At 35.4% G+C, this 24,046-nt stretch overlaps 1 protein-coding gene across 1 annotated transcript in view; it reads left to right on the top strand.

Annotated features, from left to right (window-relative positions):
* Positions 1–1,377: 1,377 nt before the first annotated feature.
* COG6 (component of oligomeric golgi complex 6) overlaps positions 1,378–24,046 on the top strand; it is a gene marked incomplete at both ends in the record, with an annotated part of 65,896 nt that continues 43,227 nt past the window's right edge. The window contains 7 exons of the mRNA XM_084234352.1: positions 1,378–1,530; positions 4,536–4,679; positions 8,389–8,460; positions 14,145–14,203; positions 19,014–19,125; positions 21,958–22,040; positions 22,385–22,455. Of these exons, the coding sequence (XP_084090478.1) occupies positions 1,378–1,530; positions 4,536–4,679; positions 8,389–8,460; positions 14,145–14,203; positions 19,014–19,125; positions 21,958–22,040; positions 22,385–22,455 (694 nt within the window). The remainder of the gene's footprint in view (positions 1,531–4,535; positions 4,680–8,388; positions 8,461–14,144; positions 14,204–19,013; positions 19,126–21,957; positions 22,041–22,384; positions 22,456–24,046) is intronic.

The raw sequence follows: 24,046 nt of genomic DNA, 5'->3' as shown, positions 1-24,046 counted from the left end.
AGGGTGAGAGAATTCACCAGAGCCAGAGCGGGGAACAGAACAGGCAGAGGGACGAAATACACTGCTGAGGGGAACAGTGGGCCCGGCAAGAGAGGTCAGTGCACCATGTGGGACCCATGCCCAGGGGCCGGCCAGGGATCAAATCGGTGCTGCAGAGGCTGCGGACAGCTTTGCAGCCCAGTGCTCAACCGCTGTGCCACCAGGGGAGGCCCACACACCTTTGATATTTTAATTTTGATTACATTAAATTTGAATTTATATGTTAAAGAGAAATGGTATCTTTACAATAGTGAGTGTTCCCGTTGAAAAGTACAATGTATCTTTTCATTTATTTAAGTTTTGTGTTTCCTCACTAGCACTTACTTAATTCATACCTGTATTTTTTGTCTTTTGTGTCCTTTCTTTTTCTTCTTGCTAGTCTTCACTTACTACAGTAGTGATGAGGTTTTTTTTGTAAAAGCTTTCTTTAAGTAACATGTGTAATAATTTTCCTCAAAGTCAGAAAGACAGATGAGAAAAGACAGATTAAGGGTAAAAGCTAAATGGTTAATGTTTAAGAAAAATATTTCACAGAGGCTCAGAGATTTTATTCTGATCTAAATTTTTCAAACTGAGAAGAGAAAAAAAATACAAGTTTGTCATTCAATCTTTCCTGGGAATTCATTTCTCATCTTGAGTTACTTTGTAGCTATACTGATTTTGGTCAATTTGTGGAATAGTTAAATTTGGTCTTGTTACCCTTTGCACTTAAAATCTGTACCACCTGAAAATAATTTCTCCCCATGGTTGGATTCTCTTTCAAATCTCAGTAGAAATAGCAACTCCTTCCCCCACTGGGTAAAATATGCAAGGCCCCTTGATTATTCTCATCCACTTTTCTGCATTTTCTCCCAAGAACACTGATTATCTCTTGTCTCAGACACATAACACATATCTCCCAATGCCTATCAGAGTGCCTGGCACATAATATGGATTCAATAAATATTTTCCAAAAATATATCTGGTAAAGTGAATTTAATTAAACTTACTGAACGTGTTGTCAGAAACAAGTCACAGTGTGTTTTATTATGCTTAGCTCACGCTTTCATACATTCATGACTCCAAAGCCCTTGAAATTCTACAAACCTTAGTCTCCAAACTCTAGGAAAGTGGCCGGAATTTCAAACCACTGCGCAAATTCTCGCTTTAGCCTTCTCCCAGCAGCCTCAGCGTCTGGCCCCGCCTCCCGCCTTCCTGGAGTCTGGCCGGGCTGCCTTCAAGGGACGAGGGCGCACGCGCGATTTCCTGTGCACATGCGCAGTTCCCGCGGTGCCGGCGCTGCTGCTTCTCTAGGGCTGAGGTGGCGACTCGGGAGCCGGGGGCGGGGCGAGCGGCGCGATGGCTGAGGGCGGCGGGGAAGTAGTCGCAGTGCCGCCGTCCGGGGCTGCCAACGGCCAGAACAATGGGGCTGGAGGGGCCTCGGCGCCGACCAACAACCCGCTGTCGCGGAAGCTGCATAAGATCCTGGAGACGCGACTGGACAATGACAAGGTAACCGCGGTTGGTAGGACCGGGGTCCCGCGGGGTTCCGCGGGGCTTGGAAGCCCGGGGGTCGCATTTGCCAAGCACCCCAGTACCGACTCCCTCGGCCCCGCCGCTGATGGGACCCCAGACCCGCGGGATCTGCTGTTCTGCCCTCGCTGGTGAGGAGGGAGGCACCTTGGAACCCCTGGGAGTGCAAAGAGTTTTCCTGAGTAATAACTACCTGAAAAGGGTCCTGGAAGTCTGGGGGTGCAAACGGTGGAGCCCCCACCCCCGGACGTGTTCGGCTTTCTGAGCTGGGGAACTGGGGAGGTGAGCCCGGGGCGGGGTGAGAAGCGGGGCACGAGAACACTGCAAGAAAGGGCAGCGCGAATCGGGGTTGGGGGGAGCTGGTGAACTGGGGTGGACATAATTGGTCGTTTCCATTGACAATTGAAATCAAAAATTATTTGCAGCGCAAAAGAATATCTGCCTGCTCATGGCTCAGATGAAGTGATGGCTACTAGTTTTTGTTGTTACCTAAGCACTGTATGATTTGGGGGCTCAGGCTGTATTTCTTGGGGAGATAAACTGTGCGTATCCTTTCTCAAGTGCCACCTGGAACTTAGCTTGGTCTCTGCAGCTCCTGTAATAGCTGGTTATCTCCTCTGCATCATTGGGTCACCAGGTAAATTGGTCATATCAATGCAGCATAAAGACAAAATACATTCGGAAGTGAGAATGTATTTGACAGATAAATTTGCAGGTAACCGAAAATAAGCTGTCAGTGAGATTTTGTGTATAAACATAGCATTATAACAGAAGAAAGATGGGCTCTGGGACCACCACTTATTAGATACAACCACCAAATTGGTACATTATGATTTAAGTTTCCTAATGTGTTTAGTCTTCATGGCTTCTAAGTTGGGACTAAGGTTAGTAAATTCCCTGACATTGTTGTGAGGGTTTAATGAGAGAATCCAGGTGATGTGCTCTGCACAGTGCTTGGTACTTACTGTTTCTTATTGAATGTAGTCTTATCATACAACTTATTAAGTGTTTAATGTGACGAAAATTGACATTTGAATGAAATGGTAAATTGAGATGTCTCTACCCATGAGAAAAGTAAGGTATGGACAGAGTGTAACTAGGTTAAGTCAAAAACTAGTAACTGCTTGAGCCATAATTTGCACCTGAGCGTGCAACTTTGTGATTTCAACGTTTACTGACTACTTCCTTAAGCCAGATCCTAGCACATTTTAAAGCTGTAGTAAAAAAGATATGGCTTTATTTTATGGGTTCTTTTTTTTTTTTTGTATAATAAATATTTGTATCTCTAAAGACATTTTTGCTTTCTCCTAAATATTAAATTGAATTTAAATAACTACTATTTTCCTCAATCCAGCCAATATTTCAAAATAACGTTGTTACAGGAACATAAAAGGGCAAGCCTGTTAGAATTATTTGTTAGTTTAGGTATAGCTATTTATAACTGTAGGATGCAGGGTACTTTCGGTTATTTTGGGCTTGGTCTTCTGCCCTTTTCTATTCTTTCTTCAGGAGGATTCACTTTTTTTCATGGCTTTACACAATAAAGAGACGAATTTCAAATGTAAAACTTTGTTCTGACATCTCTAGTGAGGTCCACATTTGTACAATCAGTATCTTGTGTGATACCTCCAAATGGGCATCATAAAACTTCACATGACCAGAACTCTTGATTTTTCTTTAGTGTTAATAAAGAATATCAGATTTACCCATGCAAGCAAGATGTGTGTAAGTAATTTTTGATTCCTGTCATTTTTTTTTTTTTTTCATATTGCACATCCAGTCCATTCAGGTTCTACCTTGAAAATTTTTCTTTTGGAATAGCTCCTTATCTGTAGTTCTACCATCTTGATCTAGGTCACTGTCAAATCTTTTTTTTTTTTTTTTTAAGATAGATTTATTTATGCATTCAAGAACTGGGGTACAGGCCAGAGGTATGGGGGGGTGAGAGGATTCACCAGAGACAGAGTGGGGAGCAGAACAGGCGGATCTACTGAAATACACTGCTGAGGGGATCAGCGGGCAAGTCAGGAGAGGTCTGCTGTGCCATGTGGGTAGCTCCCTGGCTGGGGATCAAACTCAAGCTGCAGTGGCTGTGGATAGCTTTATAGGTTGCGTCTTAATACTTTGCACCGCAAGGAGGCCCCCACAGTGAAATCTTGCTTGGATTATTTTAATTTCCTCTTGCCTGCTGCTTTTCTTTTCCCCTCTGCCAACCATTCTCTTCACAAAGTTGGAATAAACTAACCTACAAAATTGGGTATTTTACTCCTTTGCTTAAAACTTCCAGCTATTTACATAGCTTCAGTCACACTGGACTTTCAGCAGCGTTAGGGTCTTTGCACTGGTTGCTTCCATGTCTTAAACGGGTGTTGTTCCCATGGAGTCCTCTTTCTTCCCACTCAGACCAAAGTTCAGAAGTCACCTTAGAATTCGTAGAATTCTGCTCCTAGTTCTACTCACTTCTTTGCCTGAAAGCTGATTACTCATTTTTTGTATTCTTATTTCTTGAAGGATTTCCAGAGATAGTTTACACATTAAAATGCTTGTGTTAGCATTGTATATGCTAGTAAAAATCCTTGTATATAGTCCTTTTTTAAAGTGTTATAGATATTTCTATACCTTGCTATTTTACTGTGTCTTCATATTATCTAAACATGTAAAGAATTTCCACTTTTAAAAATGGATATAGCATAATTTATTTAATCAATTAACTTTAAATGGACATTACATTTATTTCCAACCTTTGCAGTGCCAAGGTATTCTACAGTAAATAGTCTTTTGTGTGTAATACTTATATATGTAGTACAAGTAAGTATATCCTTGCTGTGTTTTGGAAATAAGTTTACTGTTCAGTAATGTGAAGGTCTTCCAATATTTTTCTGATTATATGATGAAAAATATATTTGAAAATGATTTCATTAAATTTTGGTAAAATATTTGAAAATTGATTCCAGTAATTTTCTTTTTTTTAATCAATTGAATAGGAGATGTTGGAAGCTCTCAAGGCACTCTCAACCTTTTTTGTTGAGAATAGTTTGCGGACTAGAAGAAATTTACGTGGAGATATTGAACGCAAAAGTTTAGCCATCAATGAAGAATTTGTAAGCATTTTCAAGGAGGTGAAGGAAGTACGTAAACTCTTTTCTTTATCCTTCAGTATTTATTGAGAATTTCCTATGTGCCTGCCTCCCTGTTAAGTGTTTTTATGAATAGAAATGAAAATTTACTTACTGTAGAAGCATCTCAGTCTCTCTTTAAATTTATATAATTTCTTAATCTGTGAACCCCACTAATGCTGCTTCTTAGAATGTTGTAACATTTGTTCTAGGCATTTCCTTTAGGAATTTTAGCTTTTTAACCAAAAAAAAAAAAAAAAAGCCAAAACATTTCGTTGAATGGATGTGCAGTAGAAATAGTCCCTCACTGAATAAACCTCTCTTGGATAACCAACCACTTCTCCACTGGAAATTAATTAAGATTGAGTTATTTTGCTAAACCTAAATTATATAATTTTTGAGATTAAGAGCAATTACTTCAATGCATAAATAGTGATTCATTATATTTGAGTGAACAAATCTATTCACCATAGGATAAAAGTGAAATTTATTCTGTTATATTTAATTATATAATATTTTGCTAATTTGCTTTAAATAATTATGTTACATAGTATTTCTGTGTAAGCTGTATGAAAGTGTTGTACATGGTTTCAGTGAGTACTTAATAAAGCATTATTTTGAATGACTGAGTAGGATTTCATTGGCTGAAGGCTAGTAATTGGAAGGTTGAAGGGAATTTTGGTGGTTTTCACAAAAATCGAAAGAGACAACGATAATGAGCTCATCCATATTGGGTTCTTTCAACACAATTTCCCACTGAAAGGAACAGTCTTGTCAGTATTAAAAAGCAAGCTACATACACACACAAGACTGTTGGGAAAGTATCAAAAGGACTCTGGAATTAACTTGCAAGGGCTTCCACTGGGCAAAAAACAGGATGATTTGAGCATCGATAAGAGTAACTTAATGACTAAAACTCCTTAACATGTTTAAGTCCATGAATTTAATTATACTGAAAACCAAAAAGTAACTTCATTGGTTATGAGGTTATATCCAACTCATTGTTGGGTATAAAGGAACCAATTTATTTTGAAAACTGAACAAAAGGAAAGAGTTGAGCATTTATTTATTTTTTGTACCTACTATATAAGTTAATACTAACCTCTTAATGGAAATAGTCTACCTAATAAATGGAGAGAAGATAGTATATTTTATAATCTCTGTCGAATTTATGTATTAGCTCAGAGTTTCTCAACCTTGGTACAGTTGTCATTTATGGTCAGATAATTGTTGAGGGTTGTCTGCCATACAGGATGGTCAGCATCATTTTAGCCCTCTGTCCATTAGACACCAGTAACACCACCTTTCCCCCAGTTGTTCCAACCAAAAAATCTCCAGACATTGCCAAACAACCCCTTTGGGGGCAAAATTGGTCTGATTGAACACCACTAATTTAGTCATCTGTCATCAGTAGCTCCTTATCTCACAAAAAGAGAAACAGCCATTTTTGTGATTCATAATACAGGTATACAACAGCACATATGAAGAATTTTTGCCAGAAAATTGAATAAATATAATTAAACTTCTAGATCTAACTGCCATTTATAGTAAATATAAATTGAGTCTTATTAACTGCAGTCATAAAGATGCAGTCAGCTATATCTAAATGTTGGGAAATGTAAAGTAACTGAACTGTAAAGATAAAGAGAAATAGGCATATGTGAATATCTATAGATCAAAAAATAAGAAAAATACCAACCAGTTTCTATTTGTGAATCTTAACTTGGTTCCCAACTCGGGTAAATTATTAAAGGAAAAAAAAAAAGAATAGTTCAACACCAACTAGATATTTAAAATTAAAAGAAAGAGTGATCATGAGTTCATAACTGTTGAAGTTGAGTATTATGTAGGCAGACATTGATAGTAAATCAATTTTTGGATACATTTTGAAAATTTTCTATAATAAATTTTTTAAAAAGTTTATCATGTTCCACTTATATTTCACAGCCTATAATTTTACTTAATTTGGGAAAATAGTTTATGTTCAAATAATCACTTTACAGGCTATAGAAAGGACCTTGAATTACCATTGAGCATATATCATAAGAAATGTAATTTTTATTATTTCACAAATGAAGTTCAGTATATTATGGTGGCTTGTGTAAATATTAGGAGAAATTATTCTTGTCTTTGCTGGCAGATTATGTCATAGTGCTGTTCTAATTAGATTATACTGAGATTTAAGGGAATGATGAGATTAGGTTGCTTGTGTATTTGCTATTGTTGATATTAATTGATATTTTGAAAACGAGCTTATTATAATATTTACCTAAAGGCACTTTAGTATTTAGTTTATTGATTTGATTTATATTCCCTTTTAGTAAAATGTAGGGAAAATATCTGGTGCTATTGTTTTCATAAATCAAAGTACTTACAGAGAGAAGGGAAAATACCTTAATTCTAGAGCTAAGATTTATGCTGGTAATTGTTATGTGATTTTCTGACTGCTTAATCCTCACATTTTGTGTATAGTACTGCTCTGCTGTTTTTTTATTTTTAATTTCTTGCCCTCTGATTGGCCTACCCCTTCATAAAATTGTCATGTTTCTATTTGAAAGTCTAGGTTTTATGTTGAAAGAGACTACAGTTAGCCCTGTCCACTCCTAAAACTTTGTTACATCATGTTTTTTTTTTGTTGTGTAACCCTGAATTGGGAAAAGGGAGATGATAGTACAGTATGAAACTAAATGTGATATTTTGACATTTTTTTCATAGTAAAAGATTGGTTCAGTAAAAGCCAGAGGATATAAGTTTGGTAAAGAATGTAGAGTCAGAGATACCTGTCAGAATACTCACAGAACTAACAGTTAACCTAACTAAAACATGTAGTAGCTGCTTGGGTAGCAAAAGTGAAATAGATAAGATGTATCCATTAATTAAATATAGGGGTATGTGGTAGGGGTGACTAGAGATGAGAGGGGGAGAACATTACTGAGAAAATTACCATTTTTGGCATGTTCTAATATGTAGATCACAAGATAGTAGGCGGCATTATTGTCTATTGGGCTATCAAATTTGGTTTTATTTATTAAAAGTTACAGATAATTCATTATAAAAACTTTAAAGAATAAAATCAGAGGGGGGTGGGGGCCGGGAGGGGAGGGATTGGGGTCAGAATGGGGCATGTGCAGTTGAATGGGGGAATATAAAAATAAAATTTATTATTTAAAAAAAAAAGAATAAAATCAGAAATAGAATTATTGTGATTCTGTCACCCAGAATTGTCACTATTTTATTGTATGGCCTTCTTTATGTTCTGTTTGCAGGTATGCATGAGTGCACACATTTTTTTTCCCTAAAAAATGGGAAGATATTACTTGTATGGTCATAACACTTTTTTAAACCTTATGTAATATCTTCCCATGCCAGTAAACACACATACACATAAATACACATACACATGTCCTTAGTATATCCGTAGATTTCCATGGATTAGTTCCTTCGGATGAATTCTTCATATTAGAATCCTTGGATAAAGATTATTCATATTTTAAAAGCTGTTTTCCTATTGTCATATACTCTAAAACAGAATACACTGGGTGTTTTTTTTTTTTTTTAACATATTTTCTAGTATTATATGTTACTCATTTCAGTTCCAGCCTTGTCAGATCTTTGTCATGCTTTGGCAAAAATTTTTATGGGATAAAAATAAGGATTCAGTTAAGAAAAGAGAAATCTCTTTAACAATATATAATACTCAATTTACTGTTCTCTTTTTCAGGAACTTGAAAGCATAAATGAGGATGTTCAAGCAATGAGCAGTTGTTGTCAGGATATGACAAATCGCCTACAGGTACTGTATGATGGCTGGGTGTTAACATAATGTGCTGCAGGAGGCCTTGTTGCTCCAGCCAGATAGATTACTGACAAGCAGCTAAGAGAAAAGGCCTCACACCGTGGGGCTGAAGATCTGGCATCCCTTTGCTTTTTGTTCTTGGTCATAGAGAGAGAAAAATTTATCAGAAAGTATATTAGGCAATAAATTATATGTATCAGCATACTGTAAGTAAATGGCACAGAAAATTATCTGTTTAGAAATTAGTTGTTGGGCTGTTTGGCTCACTTGACAATGGGAGATGGTTTGTTGAACATGCCTGACAAGCATTACAATACAACTATTATTGTAAGTCCTTTTTTTGCCTTCCCTTGAAGTTTCTTGGGAAAGTTTTTAAATGAAGCTATTTGAGTTAAGGAGTTTCTAGGTAGAAAAAGTTCTGATAGCTGAGTAGCAGCTGGTCCCCAGCTGAAGGCCATGCAAATAAGAGGAGTCTTTTCTTGCTTGGGCTTTAGCTGATAGGGATGTACTGATGGCTATCAACTGTCTTAGGTTATTATTTAGCTGAAACAATGAGTTCTAGTGTAAGGCTTAGTTTTTTATTAACCTTGAAGGTTGCCTTCTTACTGATAGCACGTAGTGGCCAAAAGCCCATAGAAAAAGAGATTCACTAATTGTTTCTGCTTTGTTTCTATGCACTTGATAATGTAATCTCAATGCTTGCAAAAAAATGTATAAAGAAAGAACCTGCTGAGCCTCTCGGCAGAAGATACTAGCACCTCAACAAGTGTAGCACCTCAACAAGTGTCGGTGTCTCCTCATTCCCTTCCCCTCAAGCCCTTAAGTTTCAGCCCCTTACAGGTCGCCGAGGCGGTCTCATCCTTTCAGGAACCCCTGACACGACATTTTGCCGGAGGCTGGTCCCCGGCAATAATGTAAGCCTTCAAAAATTGTTAGGTAATTCTATAAAATGTATAGTTAGCTAATATATCATGCCCTGTAGGAAGCTTGAATATAAATAGGCTGATTTTTTTTTTAACTTAAAGTGTCTTTTTGTTTCTTTGGATGATATTTTAATAATATTGCTTAGTTAACTCCAGAGCCTTTCTATTTTGATTTAGCCAGTCCAGAGCTAACTGTGTAGAATTTTTATAAACCTTTCAATTCTCTGATACCCCATTAATACAGCTGAAATAGTGGAAAACCTTAGGAATAAGTTGAAACTAAAGCTATGCCTGATAAAGACCCAACTTGGTTACAATTCATACTCAACAAAGGAGTTCTGAACCTCTAGTTTGGCCACAGAATTAATTTCACCTAATTACCCTCTTTCATGTAATTTTGGAATAATGAATCGAATAATTTCTTCCTAAGAATAAGCTATGTCTACTACCTTCACATTTTTATTTCACACTGTACCTCTAAGATTCTCCTGAAACTCTTGATAGCTACAGTAATTCTTTTTTTTTAAAGATTTATTTAATTATGCATACAAGAGCTGAGGTACAGGCCAGAGGTGTGGGGGGGGGGGGTGAGAAGATTCACCAGAGACAGAGTGGGGAACAGAACAGGCAGACTGACTGAAATACACTGCTGAGGGGAGCAGCGGGCAAGACAAGAGAGGTTTGCTGCACCATGTGGGGTGCTCCCTGGCCAGATGGGGATCTAACTCATGCTGCAGAGGCTGCGGATTGCTTCATAGTGCTGTACTTAACCCTTTGAGCCACCAGGGAGGCCCAGACAGCTACAGTAATTCTACAGAGAATTATTAAGCATGCACATTCCTCATTTTAACCGTTGGCTACTAGCTGATTTCTCTGTAGAAGCAGTCAATTATGTTTCTCCAGAACTTTAGGTTTTCAAGTCTTATCTAAATTTTTGTATTCTTACTAATAGATCAAACATTATTGGCATATTTATTTGACAATCTTTATACCCTGTTAATTTTATAATACTAAATCATAATTTTTGCTAAGTGTTACTGCCATTTTACAGTATTTTATATATATTACTTTTGTTACTTAGTGATTGACAATTCTTTAACTTTTTCTTTGCTTCCTTTTCTCGTCTTTTAGTTTCCTTGACTTAATAATAGTCTTTTCACAAACTACACACTATTAGATTTTCTATATTATACACATTTATTTTGTAATATTAATTTTACATATTTTGTGCATATATTGGATTACTTAGGTAACCTCTGTTTTTATTAGTACCTCTTATTTTCTAACTCTTAATAATTATATTTCTATTCATTTTATCTTTAAGTGTAAAAAAATCAAAATACTTTTATTCATGCTAACAGTTTATACGTATTTTATTTATTTATTTTTTAAAGATTTATTTATGCATAAAAGAACTGGGGTACAGGCCAGAGGTGTAGGTGGTGAGAGGATTCATCAGAGATAGAGTGGGGAACAGAACAGGCAGACTGATTGAAATACACTGCTGAGGGGAGCAGCAGTGGAGACAGGAGAGGTCTGCTGTGCCATGTGGGTAGCTCCCTCGCCAGGGATCGAACTCATGCTGCAGTGGCTGTGGATAACTTCATAGTGCGGTGCTTAATCCCTTGCGCCATCAGGGAGGCCCATTTATAAGTATTTTAAATCACAACATTATGTTTCATTTTGTCATTTATATTTTCTTGATAACGCCTTCCTCCCTGATTGCATTTTTTCCTGTATTGTCATGGGCCGTTTTTCATATTTATTGAGGAATAACTTACGCACAATAATAAACTGCATCCATTTGAATATATAAATTGATGCATTTTGACAGTTTTATACACCTGTGACTGTAAAATAACCACCATAATTAAGATAATATCAATAGAACATTTTGATCCCTTGCAAAGAATTCCCTCATAGCTTTTTAAATGATTATTTTAAATTAATTTATACTCCCTATTGTTTATGTTCATTTTTTGATCCTTTAATCAGTAAGGATTAGATCTATGATTATGAAAATTTTGTCTCCTGGCACTAATTTATTTGCATATAATGTTATTGGAATCTTAATAGTACCCACTCATGCTGTAATTCTAAATAATGTTTTCAATTTATTCAATCATGAAGAAAGGTATTTCTTAGAGTGGTATGCTCCACCATACCTTTTTTCATTATAGGATATTATGAGGACAAGTTTAGCTAACATTTCCTAAAATTCTTTGGATTGGGCATATTTTAGAAATTATTATGAGAACTTTTAAAAATGTAATTACACAAATGTAACTTTGTGTGTGTTGTGGTTTCTCACTTTGGCTGTGGTTTTAGTTGATTAAATTACATTTAGAGACATTTAATGAAAAATAACCACCCTTAACATTTAAGATAAATTGACTGGAACTTGTTTTAGGATAATAATCTTTACTTATGTTTTTAAATCTTATTTTGAAATCATTACCATGACTTATAAGTGAAGGGTCAGAAAATGGGTAAAATATGGATATAAAAATTATTGCATACCATTGTTCTAAAGTATTTCATTGATTAATAGGTATAGTTGTTTTAACATATACCCTCAGTTTAATAATGATTTTGGCGAAAATTCTACAAAGAATTTTTTTTTAAATAATAAATTTTATTTTTATATTCCCCTATACAATTGCAAACGCCCCATTCTGACCCCAATCCTTCCCCTCCCACCCCCCACCCCCCAAAAAGTGTCTCTGGTTCATAGTTTTTTGTTGATTTTGATTTTCACTTTCTTATATTCATTTTCCTGGTCCCTTATTTAAGTTTTCTAGATTCCTGCTATGAGTAAGACCATCCGGTATTTTTCTTTTTCTTTTTGGCTTATTTCGCTGAGCATGATCCCTTCCAGCGCCATCCATGTTGCTGCAAATTGCATGTGTTTATCTTTTTTGATTGCTGAGTAATATTCTGTTGTGTACATGTACCACATCTTCTTGATCCAGTCATCTATTTTTGGGCATTTGGGTTGTTTCCAAAGCTTAGCTATTGTAAACAGTGCTGCTATAAACATAGGGGTGCAGGTGTTCTTACAAAGAATTTTTTATGTTGATTTGGGGAAACATTTTTCACAAATATTGAAATGGAATTCTTCTATTTTAAAATTGAAGAAAAATATTTGTAAAAATTTTGCAAGGAAAGAATAAGGTTGGAAGTAGAGCTTTGAAACAAAATGACAGGCCTCCCTGGTGGCACAAGGGGTTAAGTCTCAGCACTATCAAGCTTTCAGCAGCCACTGCAGCACAAGTTAGATCGCTGGCCTGGGAGCTGACTAGCAGACCTCTCCTGTCTTACCCGTTGCCTGTTCTGCTCCCCACTCTGCTCCCCACTCTGTCTCTGGTGAATCTTCTCACCCCCCGCACCTCTGGCCCACACCCCAGTTCTTGTATGCATAAATAAATAAATAAAAATAAAATAAATCTTTTAAAAAAGTTAAAAAAAAACAGCAAAATGACATTAGGAAAGTTAAGCTTTTGAAGAACTGGATTTAAAGAATAATAATTTTAGAAAGTACTGTGGGAGCTAATCATAAAGAGCTCCCTTTCATAAAGGTTAGTGATCTGAATTACTTGATTCAAACCTGTTTTCTTATATATCTACTATTTGCTAGTCACATAATTTAGTTGCAAGTAACACAGACTCAAAATACCTTCACTTGAAATGGGAACGAAGCTCTGCTATCTGTGAGATGCTTATGAATCAATAAAACAGAAAAGTTCAATTGACAATCTAGAATGTGTAAGAGGACTGGACCTTTAAGAATCTAGAGGCTCTTTATTGTATTCCAGTGTGACATTCACCCTTATCTTCATGTGTTTGTCCTTGTATCCTCTCATTACCAGACTGACTCTCCACTTTGTGTTTTTGTTTACTGTATAATTTCTGCTTATTAGTGGCCTTATTTCTACCCAATCCAGGCTCAGTTAATGTCCCTTCAAGTCATGAACCCTTTGTCTCTACATGCCTCACAATTGCTTTTTCTCCATTCAGTGCTATGAAAAGTGTAGCACCATTGTTGTTTCATAATTATTTCATAATTGCCTTCTTTTTGTAGTATTCCTCAGTTCAGGTCTTTGGGAGAGAATTTGATTGACTACATTAGTCTTGTTTCAATCCACTTTATAAATACTTGCCTAGTCTTGTCTTTGGATGGAATACCTATTTGTCAGATTTTTGCCCCTAGTACTTTCAGCTCTTACTTGGGAAAGTGAGGATTGCTTAGTATGAAACTTGGTCAGGAACAGCCTTTTGTCTTTGGGATGGGGCTATCTCTACTCTACACCAAAACCTTATGTTACAACTTTCAGTGTTTGCCTCCATCTGGATATTTCTACTGAGTTTCACACCAGCCTTTCAGTGACTTAACTTATAGCTCTGTTAGAGGTCTCATGATAACTCAACTTGTCTATAACTGAAGTCAGCCTTAATTGCTCTTTCCAATGATTCTGTTTCACTAAAAAGCATCATGGATTATTTTAAATTCTCTTGTCAGTACCTGATAATGTTTTCTTTATTGTAATCATTAGCATTATGTGTGTTTGAGAATCCTGAGTTTTACTAAAGATAGCGTATGAGCTTTGAAACATCTATTTCAATACTTAGACCTCTGTTAAACTGATGAGTGTCAGAATGTCATCTCATTTGCTATAAGGGTGAACTCTAGTAAGTGATAGTATTAGTGTTCTGAAAATAAATAAAATGCACTAATATTATATATGTTTATAATTTCAGGCTGCAAAGGAACAGACTCAAGATTTGATAGTAAAAACCACTAAACTTCAAGCTGAAAGGTAAGTTTTTTTTATATAGTCATCTCTTTATTAATTAGGGAATTAAAAATAAAGAATGTAAAGAAAATTATAGATAACTCACAATCTAGGGTAAAACAAAATAGTAAAAAAGCATGATTCTAAATTTGTACAACATATAAGATTCTACGCTATCATCCAAGAGTAAAATAAACTTAAAACAATAGTTCAGGAGTTGAGAAATAGGGGTTGAGAGATTAATCCACTCTTTGGAAGTTTTGAAGTGTTTCTTATTATTTCCTGTGAAATTCAAAATTATTCTTCAGAAAATGTGAATGTTTTCTGATTTTTAGTAAGTGCATAACACAGTGTAGTTTCAATATTTTAATAAGTGCTTTTAAATGAATTATGTGGAATGCTGCTATCATAATGTCAGGAATGGAACATAAATAAAAGCTGAAAAATAAGCATTGAGTTGGGGTTTGTATGTGGGTCCCTGATTAATGTCTACAGGAGGTAGTTTCAGAACATGTGTTTCAATTCATGTATTCTCAAAACAATTTAAGCAAGGTTGTTTATGTTCATTATTTTAGTAAACATATGAAAGTGTTTTGGCCTGGTATGCTTTCAGGAAGTGAAAACTTCTGACATTCTAGTATCTGAAGAGCTATAGATGCGATGTGCCAAATGAACATTTGTGTGAAGGTATTTTTAGAAAATTACACAGCAGAAATTATGATGACAGACTCTGGGAGATGGCAGAGAGTTGTTTTCCATTTTGAAATATTACCTTTTTTTTTTTTTAACAAGAAACTGTTAAATAAGCAATTAGCTTTAGAGGTAGAAGTGTTCTGCGCTTGTTTGGGTAACATAATATACTTATTCAGACAATTGGATTGATAACTTGAATATTTTTCCAGCTGGGTTAGAAGAGGGCAGTCATTTTGAGAGCTATAATAGGAAAAGCTTAATATAGAATTGTCTTCACATAACTGCAGCTTAGCATTTCCTCTGATGTTTAACTGATAGAAGATGGGTTTCATTAATGATCAGGAAATGCTCTATTGACATGAATATACTTCCATATTTTTAGTTCTAGGCTGTCGTTTCTCATCTACTTCCCCTTCACCCTTTTCTATTTCTCAAGCCAGGCCTGAGATTTTCTTGTTGTCATTGGAGCGCCTATCACACATAATTACAGAAGTCACTATCGATGATATATTTTATTCTCTTAAAAAGCCCACAAATCAAATTTCTATCTGAACTTGGAGAAATAGTTTCTGGTGAATGTTTATGTTTCTTTTTGAAGTTTTGAATGTTAAAGCTTTATGGATATAGACTTAGAAGACCAAACCCCTAATTGTTATCTAAATCTTGTGTAAGATTGCATTGGATTTTTGATTTTGCACATGTTATTTTTTTAACCTCCCCAGGCTAAATTTCCACATCTGAAAAAAAGGGAATTAGATCTGTATCACAGGTTTGTTGTAAGGATTCAGTGATTTACATAAGGTGCAGAACATTCACAATGCTTGACATAAAGAAATTTTACCACCCCATCCTCCTCCTCTTTTATTAGACAAAGAACATCTCATTTTGGTGACTAGAAAGCTTAGGCTATTTTGTGTTATTAACTGTAATAGCTTTCCTCAGCTATATTAATTTTATCTACTTCTTTATTTCTTACTATTTTTAAGTTTTAATTTTGTTATTTGTCTTAAACTACGTTAATTTAGATTTTGAAGTTGGTAACACAAAAACAGATTTTTTACAGATACATGTAAAAATGTCTCAGAAGTGTATGTGATATGTTTTCTTTGCCTAATAAAAGGTTAGGAGAAGACAGGAGAGTATCACATCTCCTTTATTTTTCCTTCCTTTCTCATTTATGAGTTCAGCCTTTAAATAAGAAAAAATCAGACATAACTTCACCACCAGGCAGTTTCTGTTAACATTTTGGTGTATTTCTTCTTAGAGTATGAACAGTTATTTTTTTCTTAACGTTTTATGTGTGTTTTCCTGTCTTTATTTGGAAGATGATGTTTTTTAATAGTTGCATTATATTTTCTCTTGTGAATTAATCCATGTTTAAACATTCTTAAATTATGCATATTTATATTTTCATTATTAAAAATTATGGTTTGATAAATGTTTTTTAGATCATTATGGGTATTTCATACTATTTCTATAGGAAAAAAGTTTTAGTAATTAATGAATAAAATTGTAGAAATGTTAAAAAATAATCTAACATATACTGACTAGATTTCTCTCCAAAAGGTTATATACTAGTTTACATTTCCATCAATAATATATGAGAATGTCTGTTTTAGTGTGTCTTTGTCAACCTGAAAATTCAACTATGTGTGTATGTAGTATTTTCTAAAAGATGGGAGTTATCGTACATTTTTTTCTGCAACTTGTTTTTTGTACCTATATCTTATAGAGGGTTTCGCTAGTATATATATATAGATAGACTATGTGTGTGCTATGTAATCAACCTCATATTCCTTACCTGCTCTAATTATGCTGTGTATCTGCTATGTTTATTTATATATTTATATAACAAATAATAAGCAGTTATGAGCACATCTCAGATTCTCTAGAAGTTATAATTTATAATAACCATTTATGGTTTGTTAATATTTATTTTAAGTAATTTTTATTTAGGTTAAAAACCCACTAAAAGATACCATTTTCAATTGTGCTGTCAGGTGAGAGCAAGATCTGCATCAGATATGCCTTTTGTCATAGCCAGCTCTGACTTGGGACTTGTTATTGTAGGTCTTTGTTAATGTCATTCTATGACACATCTAGCTTTCTGACAGACTGGTTGTGATAATTTTCTTGGGAAAAATGTATATTTTAAAAAGTAATATGATTTAAAAAAGACTAGAATTTATTTCATCACTAAGAGTTGTCATCTTGAGTTAGCAAACCTTTTGTTTAAGCAGTGTGCCCATTGTTGAACAAATATTTTTGGGCTAAATCTTTTTTTAATATAGACTGTGCTTTGAAGTCTTAATTTCATAGATTTATATTTAGATAGTCAACCATGTTATTTCGAATGACTTAAAGACTAAGGGGTATGACAAAGATAAGTAATACTATTATATATTTGGTTAAAACAAAATGAAACTGTTAACTGAAGAGACTAATTTTATTTGCGCCTAATATATTAATTTTAAAGATAGATCAAAAATAAGCTCCAAAAATACTTTAATTGAAATGATTAATTTGTATTGTCTTTTTAAAAAAAAAAAAGATTTATTTATTCATTGATAGAAGCACTGGGTACAGTCAGAAGCGCGGGAGGGTGTGAGAATTTACCAGAGCCAGAGTGGGGAATAAAACAGGCAGACTGGTGAAATACACTGCTGAGGGGAGCAGCGGGCATGGCAGGAGAGGTCTGCACACCATGTGGGACCCTTGCTGGCGGCTGGGGATTGAACCGGTGCTGCAGAGGCTGCGGGTAGCTTCATAGCCTAGTGCGCAAACGCAACGCCACCAAGGGAGGCCCAATTTGTATTGTCTTAACGAGTTTAATGAAGTTCATAATGATTTTAAATCCTATATAACAGTTGGAGCTTTATCTCAGAGTATACAACAAAGCCTATTAAGGTAACTTTTGTGTATCAGTAATAAGATGATTAAAGATATTTGCCATTTTTGATTAAGTGCTATACATTATCATTTGAGAGAATCAGAACCTTACTGCCACCTGGAGGACCTTTTGTTTATAATTTTCCATATTTTTCACCAGGAGCATTTGACTTTGTGAATTTAAAGCTCGCATACCTCTTACACAAACAAGAGACAGGCACATTGTGTTGTCTATACAAATAGTGTTAATGTTTATCTTTGCTTACTTTCATTTGAATATTGTTAGATTGTAGAATATTACTATCCTCTTAAATCTACTAAGTGAAAACACTTAAAATTTTATTTGTATAGCTTTATTTTTTTTTAAATGGCTAAGAATTTTTTTTTTAAGATTTATTTATTTATTTATACAAGCACTGGGTACAGTCAGAAGCACGGGAGGGTGAGAGAATTCACCAGAGCCAGAGTGGGGAGCAGAGCAGGCAGAAGGACCGAAGCACACTGCTGAGGGGAGCAGCAGGCGGTAGGAGAGGTCTGCGCGCCATGTGGGACCCTCCTGCGGTGGCCGGGGAGCAGCTGGGGATAGAACCGGCGCTGCAGAGGCTGCTGGCAGCTTTGCAACCCAGCGCTCAATCGCTTTACCACTGGGGAGGCCCTTATTTGTATAGCTTTAAATCTAAGATCTAGAAGTGAGAATGTTGAATTTCTGCTCAGTTCCTAATGTGGCATTGAGATGGTGATCCTGCTTAGTGTTCCTTGCAGCATGCATTCTAGACCACTGTGCCCTTTCCTAGCTGTCAACTAGTCAGATAGGCTGCATTCATACAATATATTTTGAGGACTCTTTTTTAGTGACCACAATATGCAGAAAAAGTAGAGGAGACAAAAATGGAGAAGTAGTTAGTTGAAAATAGACTTATTTCTCTTTTATAAGATAATTGTTACTTTAAGGTGAACTATTAAAGTACATATATGTGGCTGCGAATTTATAATGCAGGAACCCTTTTTGAACTTATCTCTTCTTTTGCATAATGATTAATTTCTTTTGCTGAGTGCAAGTATTGGAGTTAGAGAAATATCAGATAATTTTATCACCTACATGTCTGATGAGTTTCTAATATTTCAGGTGGACATGAGATTTTCGAAGATGTTGAGAATTTTTCACACCTTTGTTTTGAAAGTTAGTATGTCAGAGGTATAATTTGTTTTAAAACTGAGCGCGTGATTTTTATTGCTTTTTTTCTCATTGTAGTCAAAGGTTAGAAATCAGAGCACAAGTTGCAGATGCCTTCTTATCTAAGTTCCAGCTAACTTCTGATGAAATGAGTCTTCTCCAAGGTACTAGAGAAGGACCTATTACTGAGGTATCTTACTTTCTTTTTATAATCATTTTCCATTTGGAGTCATGTCAAAATTTGATTTGAAAATATTGTTAAATTTGAAACTCAAGATGCATTTTTTTTTTTAATTTAGAGTAATTTGTTTTTAAATGAAGTACCTTTTTCTTACATTGTTAATTTTTGACAGTATATGATTTCTCCTCTCAGGTGTGGTCATCATAGTTCTCCCCAGCAAAGCACCCATAATCCTCCATCATAATCCCTATGCTTTTCCCCCCTACCTTGTTCTCATCTCTCCCACTCCCTTCCTGGATGCCTCAGATCTATGGGCAACTTTAAAGGTTTGTCTTTGTCTGACCCTTTGTTTGTTTTCTCTATATTCCACATATTAGTGATACCATCTGATATTTGTCTTTTTCCTTCTGACTTACTTCACTTAGCATAATCCCTTCCAGCCCCATCCATGTTGCTGCAAAGTTTATCTTTTTTCATCACTGAGTAGTATGTGTGTATATACACACCACAGCTTGATCCATTCATCTGTTTTGGGGAATTTATGTTGTTTCTATACATATCTTGGCTATTGTAAATAGTGCTGCTATAAACAAGAGTGCTGCAATAAACACAGGAGTGCAAGTTCCCTTCAAATTAGTGTTTATGTGTTCTTTGGGTAGATTCCAAGGTATGGAATAGCTGGGTCACATGACAGATTCTTTTTTTGTGTTTTGAGGACCCTCCATACAGCTTTTCATACTGATTGTACTTGTCTACATTCCAACCAACGGTGTAAGAAGGTTCCTTTTTCTCTATACCCTTAACAGAACTTCTTGTTTCTGTTTATTTTTAATATGGTTCATTCTCACAGGTGTGAGATGGTAGTTTATTGTTGTTTTGATTTGCATTTCCTTGGCAATAAGCAATGATCAATGTTTTTTCATATGCCTATTGGCCCTTTCTTCTTTGGAGAAGTGTGTATTTCACTCTTCTGCCCATTTTTGATTGGGTTGTTTGCTTAGTTTATGTTGAGTTGTGTGAGTTCTTGTGTGAATCTTTGCTATCAGTCCCATACCAGATGTATGGTGTGCAAAGATGCATATTTTAAATTACCTTAATTCATTCAAATTTTTAGGTTTTTCAAAGCAATACGTGTATTTTTTTAGAAATCAAAGCATATAGGGTTATAAGGAAAACCTAACTCTCCTCTTTTTGTTCCTCCTGATCTCTAAATCTTTTGTCAGCCATTGTTAATTGTTTCTTTTGTAAATTTTGCATTCTAGAGCTGTAATTTAAAAGAATATACTTTGATAATCTGTTATTTTCTATCAAAAAATAAGAGGATTTTGGCTCTTCTGCTCATGCTGCAGCCTCCTATTTATATATTCTCTTTTTTTAATAAACTCACAGTTGAGTGACATTTTCTGGTTTTGCTATATGACAAAGTGATTATATCTACATTCTTTCTTTTACAACTTTGTCTTTCCTCAACTTGATAATCCCTTGTCCTTTCATCTAATTAATTTTGTATCCTATGCCACCTAAGTCAACTTGACTTAAAACTATAAAACCTCTTGAAATGCTGAACAACAGAGAAAAGCTTTGTTCCTTTTTCCCTCCTTGTAGACACTGTTTTTCCAGGAAGGAGCCTTTTAGGCTCCCAAATCAGAGGCTGTATGAGCCTAAGCCCATTGTCATCATGCTAGGATCTGAGAGCAGGATGAGTTCTTGCTGAGAGAGGGTCTCACTGAGTGGCTCATACCTCAGGTGCCCATATTTGTTCATCTCATTGTCTAGGTTGGACTGAAACCAGTCACCAGGGTATAGGGAGTTAAGTAGTTGAACTTATTACTTAGACTCACTAGGACTGTCCTTGTAGTTTGAGGAACTTGTCACATTTTATTTGACATCTCACCTCTTCTCTACTTGGTAGATAATATTGGAGGAGATGGATTTTTAAAATTTTTATTCATGAAAGAAAAATAACACATCTATTATTTCATGGCTAGAACACAAATTGTTGTTATCTGGAAACTAAGGCTCTGATATGTTTTTCTAAAGGAGTAAAAGATCCTGGATTTCAGCATAAGTTAACTTCTGTATATTAAATGAGCATCTTTTATGTGTTCAACTTTGATGTATTCTAGTATGTGGGGGCAAGAAGGGATGTGTAAAAGATATGTAAAACATCCTTAGTGATAAGGAAGCCCTGCTTAAATAAGTCATAACATATGTAGTACACAGCGATTTTTTTTTTTTTTTTTTAATGTACTAGTTTTTAGGTTTGCCTTTCTCTCTCACTAGCCTGTATACATCTTGAGGACAGGGATTTTTTTTTTTTAATTTATTTTATTTATTTATTTACACAAGAACCAGAGTACAGACCAGATTCATGGGAAGATGAGAGGATTCACCAGAGACAGAATGGGGAACAGAACAGGCAGACTGATGAAAGACACTGCTGAGGGGAGCAGCGGGTACGACAGGAGAGGTCTGCTGTGCTGTGTGGGACTCTCAGCCGGCTGGCCGACTGGGATTGAACCAGTGCTGCAGAGGCTGCGAACAGCTTCACAGTGTGGCGCTCAACCGCCTGCGCCACCAGGGGCGGCCTGACAGGGATTTTTGCCTAAGTTTTGTATCTTTGGCAGTTAGCACATTGTTTGGCATAAAGTAGACACTGAATGAATATTATGTTTTAAAATGTGAAAAAATATCTACTTACTATAAATAAAATTAAGATCAGTGTGGGAAGGATTCATTAAAATAGGTGAATCTGGTTTTCCTTTTAATAATATTTCAACTTAGTATAATATGATTTTACCTGAAAACAAACATTTTAAAGTCACATTTTTAATTTTAAAGGATTTTTTCAAGGCATTGGGAAGAGTAAAACAAATTCACAATGATGTCAAAGTTCTTTTACGTACAAACCAACAAACAGCAGGGTGAGTAACCTTTTCAATTCATAATTGCATTGCCCCCTATAGTTCTGAAATTTTTAAGACATTCTAGTTCTTTTTGAAACTATGTGACATTTTGTGAAATAGGAGTTACTTTGGATAAGGGGAGTGTAATACCCTGATATCTTTAAAGTAAAACAGAAGTTGGATAACTAAATAATGGTATAAAAATTTGACAGTATTCATTTATTAAAAATTATTGAAAGTTTTCTACATAAAATGATAAAAAGTTAATATGATGTAACCAAATCTTTCTGTAATTAAACAGAATACTTATTTGTAGCTATTGCTCAAAGTTTAAATTACAATGAATCTTTAAAATTTTTTAGTTTAGAAATTATGGAACAGATGGCTTTGCTTCAAGAAACAGCTTATGAAAGGCTGTACCGATGGGCTCAAAGTAAGTGATTTCTTTCATGTGGTTCAGATTTATGAATATTTGTGTTTGACTTTTTAATTTTACTTGGTCTTTATTTGATACCATATTTTGATCTTAGTAATCAAAAATTATGTTTTTTAGAAGTAAACTTGACATTTGAATCTATTTTCTTTATATTTGTGTCATGATCATCAGCTAAACACTATGCATGATTAATAGGAATAAAAAGTCATTTGCCTTCAGTTATCTTAAAATTGAATACATCTCTGGTTATGTATATAATTATATTATAAATAGAGAATTAGTTTTGTTGCTGTAATAAATTATCACAAACTTTTAATGATTCTAAATAACACACATTTACTATGGTTTTGTAATGTAGAAATCAGACATATTTCTCACCACATTGAAAGTCTTGGCAGGACCCTATTTATTTCCAAAGATTATAAGGAGTAATCTCTTTCCTTGCTCATTCAGTTTGTTGGTATAATTTAGTTCCTTGAGTCTGCAGGACTGTGTGAGGTCTGAGTTTACTGATGGCTGTCATTGAGGGCTTTTCCTATTTTCTAGAGACTGCCTGCATTCTTTGGCTTATGGCTTCTTCCTCCATATTCAGATCCAGCAGTTGTGGATCTAATCACGTCCACATTTGAGTTTTGCATCTTGTTTCATGTCACATCTCTGTGTAACTCACATGCCAGCTACTGATTACTTTGGACCCTCTTGGGTAATCTGGGAAAAATCCCCCTATTTTAAGATCTGTCACCTTAATTCCATATGCAAACTCTCTTCAGCCATGTAATATATTAACAGGTTCCAGATGTTAGGAATCTTTGGTTTGTTTTATTTTTAAATTGTTTCAATAGTTTGTTGACAAAATTACCTGTTAAAACCAGAGGAGATAAGACAACTAGAATTGAATAGGAACATAATTTTTTTTTTTGACTGTCCAAAACTGTTTGTTAGGTCAGAATGTTACAAACATTACTTTTCAGCAGTAAGATGGAGCGGGGATTATCGTACCTTCTCTAAGCTGGATGGCAAGAATCACCAATAATGTGGTAGAGCTTGTGGCCCTTTCCATGACCACAGTGCTTGCAGCCTGCACATGTCAGCTGTCGATTATCCCTTTGCCGATGTACTGGTTTAGTGAGCCCCTGGGTGTCAGAATTTTTTCCTGATAGTTTTATGAGCTAGATTAATGCAGATAATCTCAGAATTTATACATGAATCTTCACCAACCCAATTAGAATTTAGGACTCTCAGAGCCCCACAGTGGCATCCAGCTGTCTCCTCAGCAACATTAACTTTTAGCATCTTGATGGACAAGCCAGCCACAGTTTGCATCCTTAAGAAATGGACATTTGCAGCCTCCATGGCACACACAAATCCAATATATAACAGCCTTGCTTGGCCTTACATACCAGTGTGTACTTTATATTGAGCCGAGTGGGGCAGAGGCCCTGTGGAGCGCTGACATCTGGCAGTCCTGCCAACAGTGCACCCTGAGAAGAAAGCACATCACATGGGACTGCTGCTTCTTCCACCACTCCTGGATATATTTGTAAGCACTGATTTTGGCTTACCTAATGGCTGCCACCAGATGGAAAAG

The sequence above is a fragment of the Talpa europaea genome (genome assembly GCF_964194135.1).
Source record: "Talpa europaea genome assembly, chromosome: 6".
Lineage (NCBI taxonomy): Eukaryota > Metazoa > Chordata > Mammalia > Eulipotyphla > Talpidae > Talpa > Talpa europaea.
The sequence above is the reverse complement of the archived record's forward strand: the minus strand, read 5'-3'. Positions and strand labels throughout refer to the sequence as shown.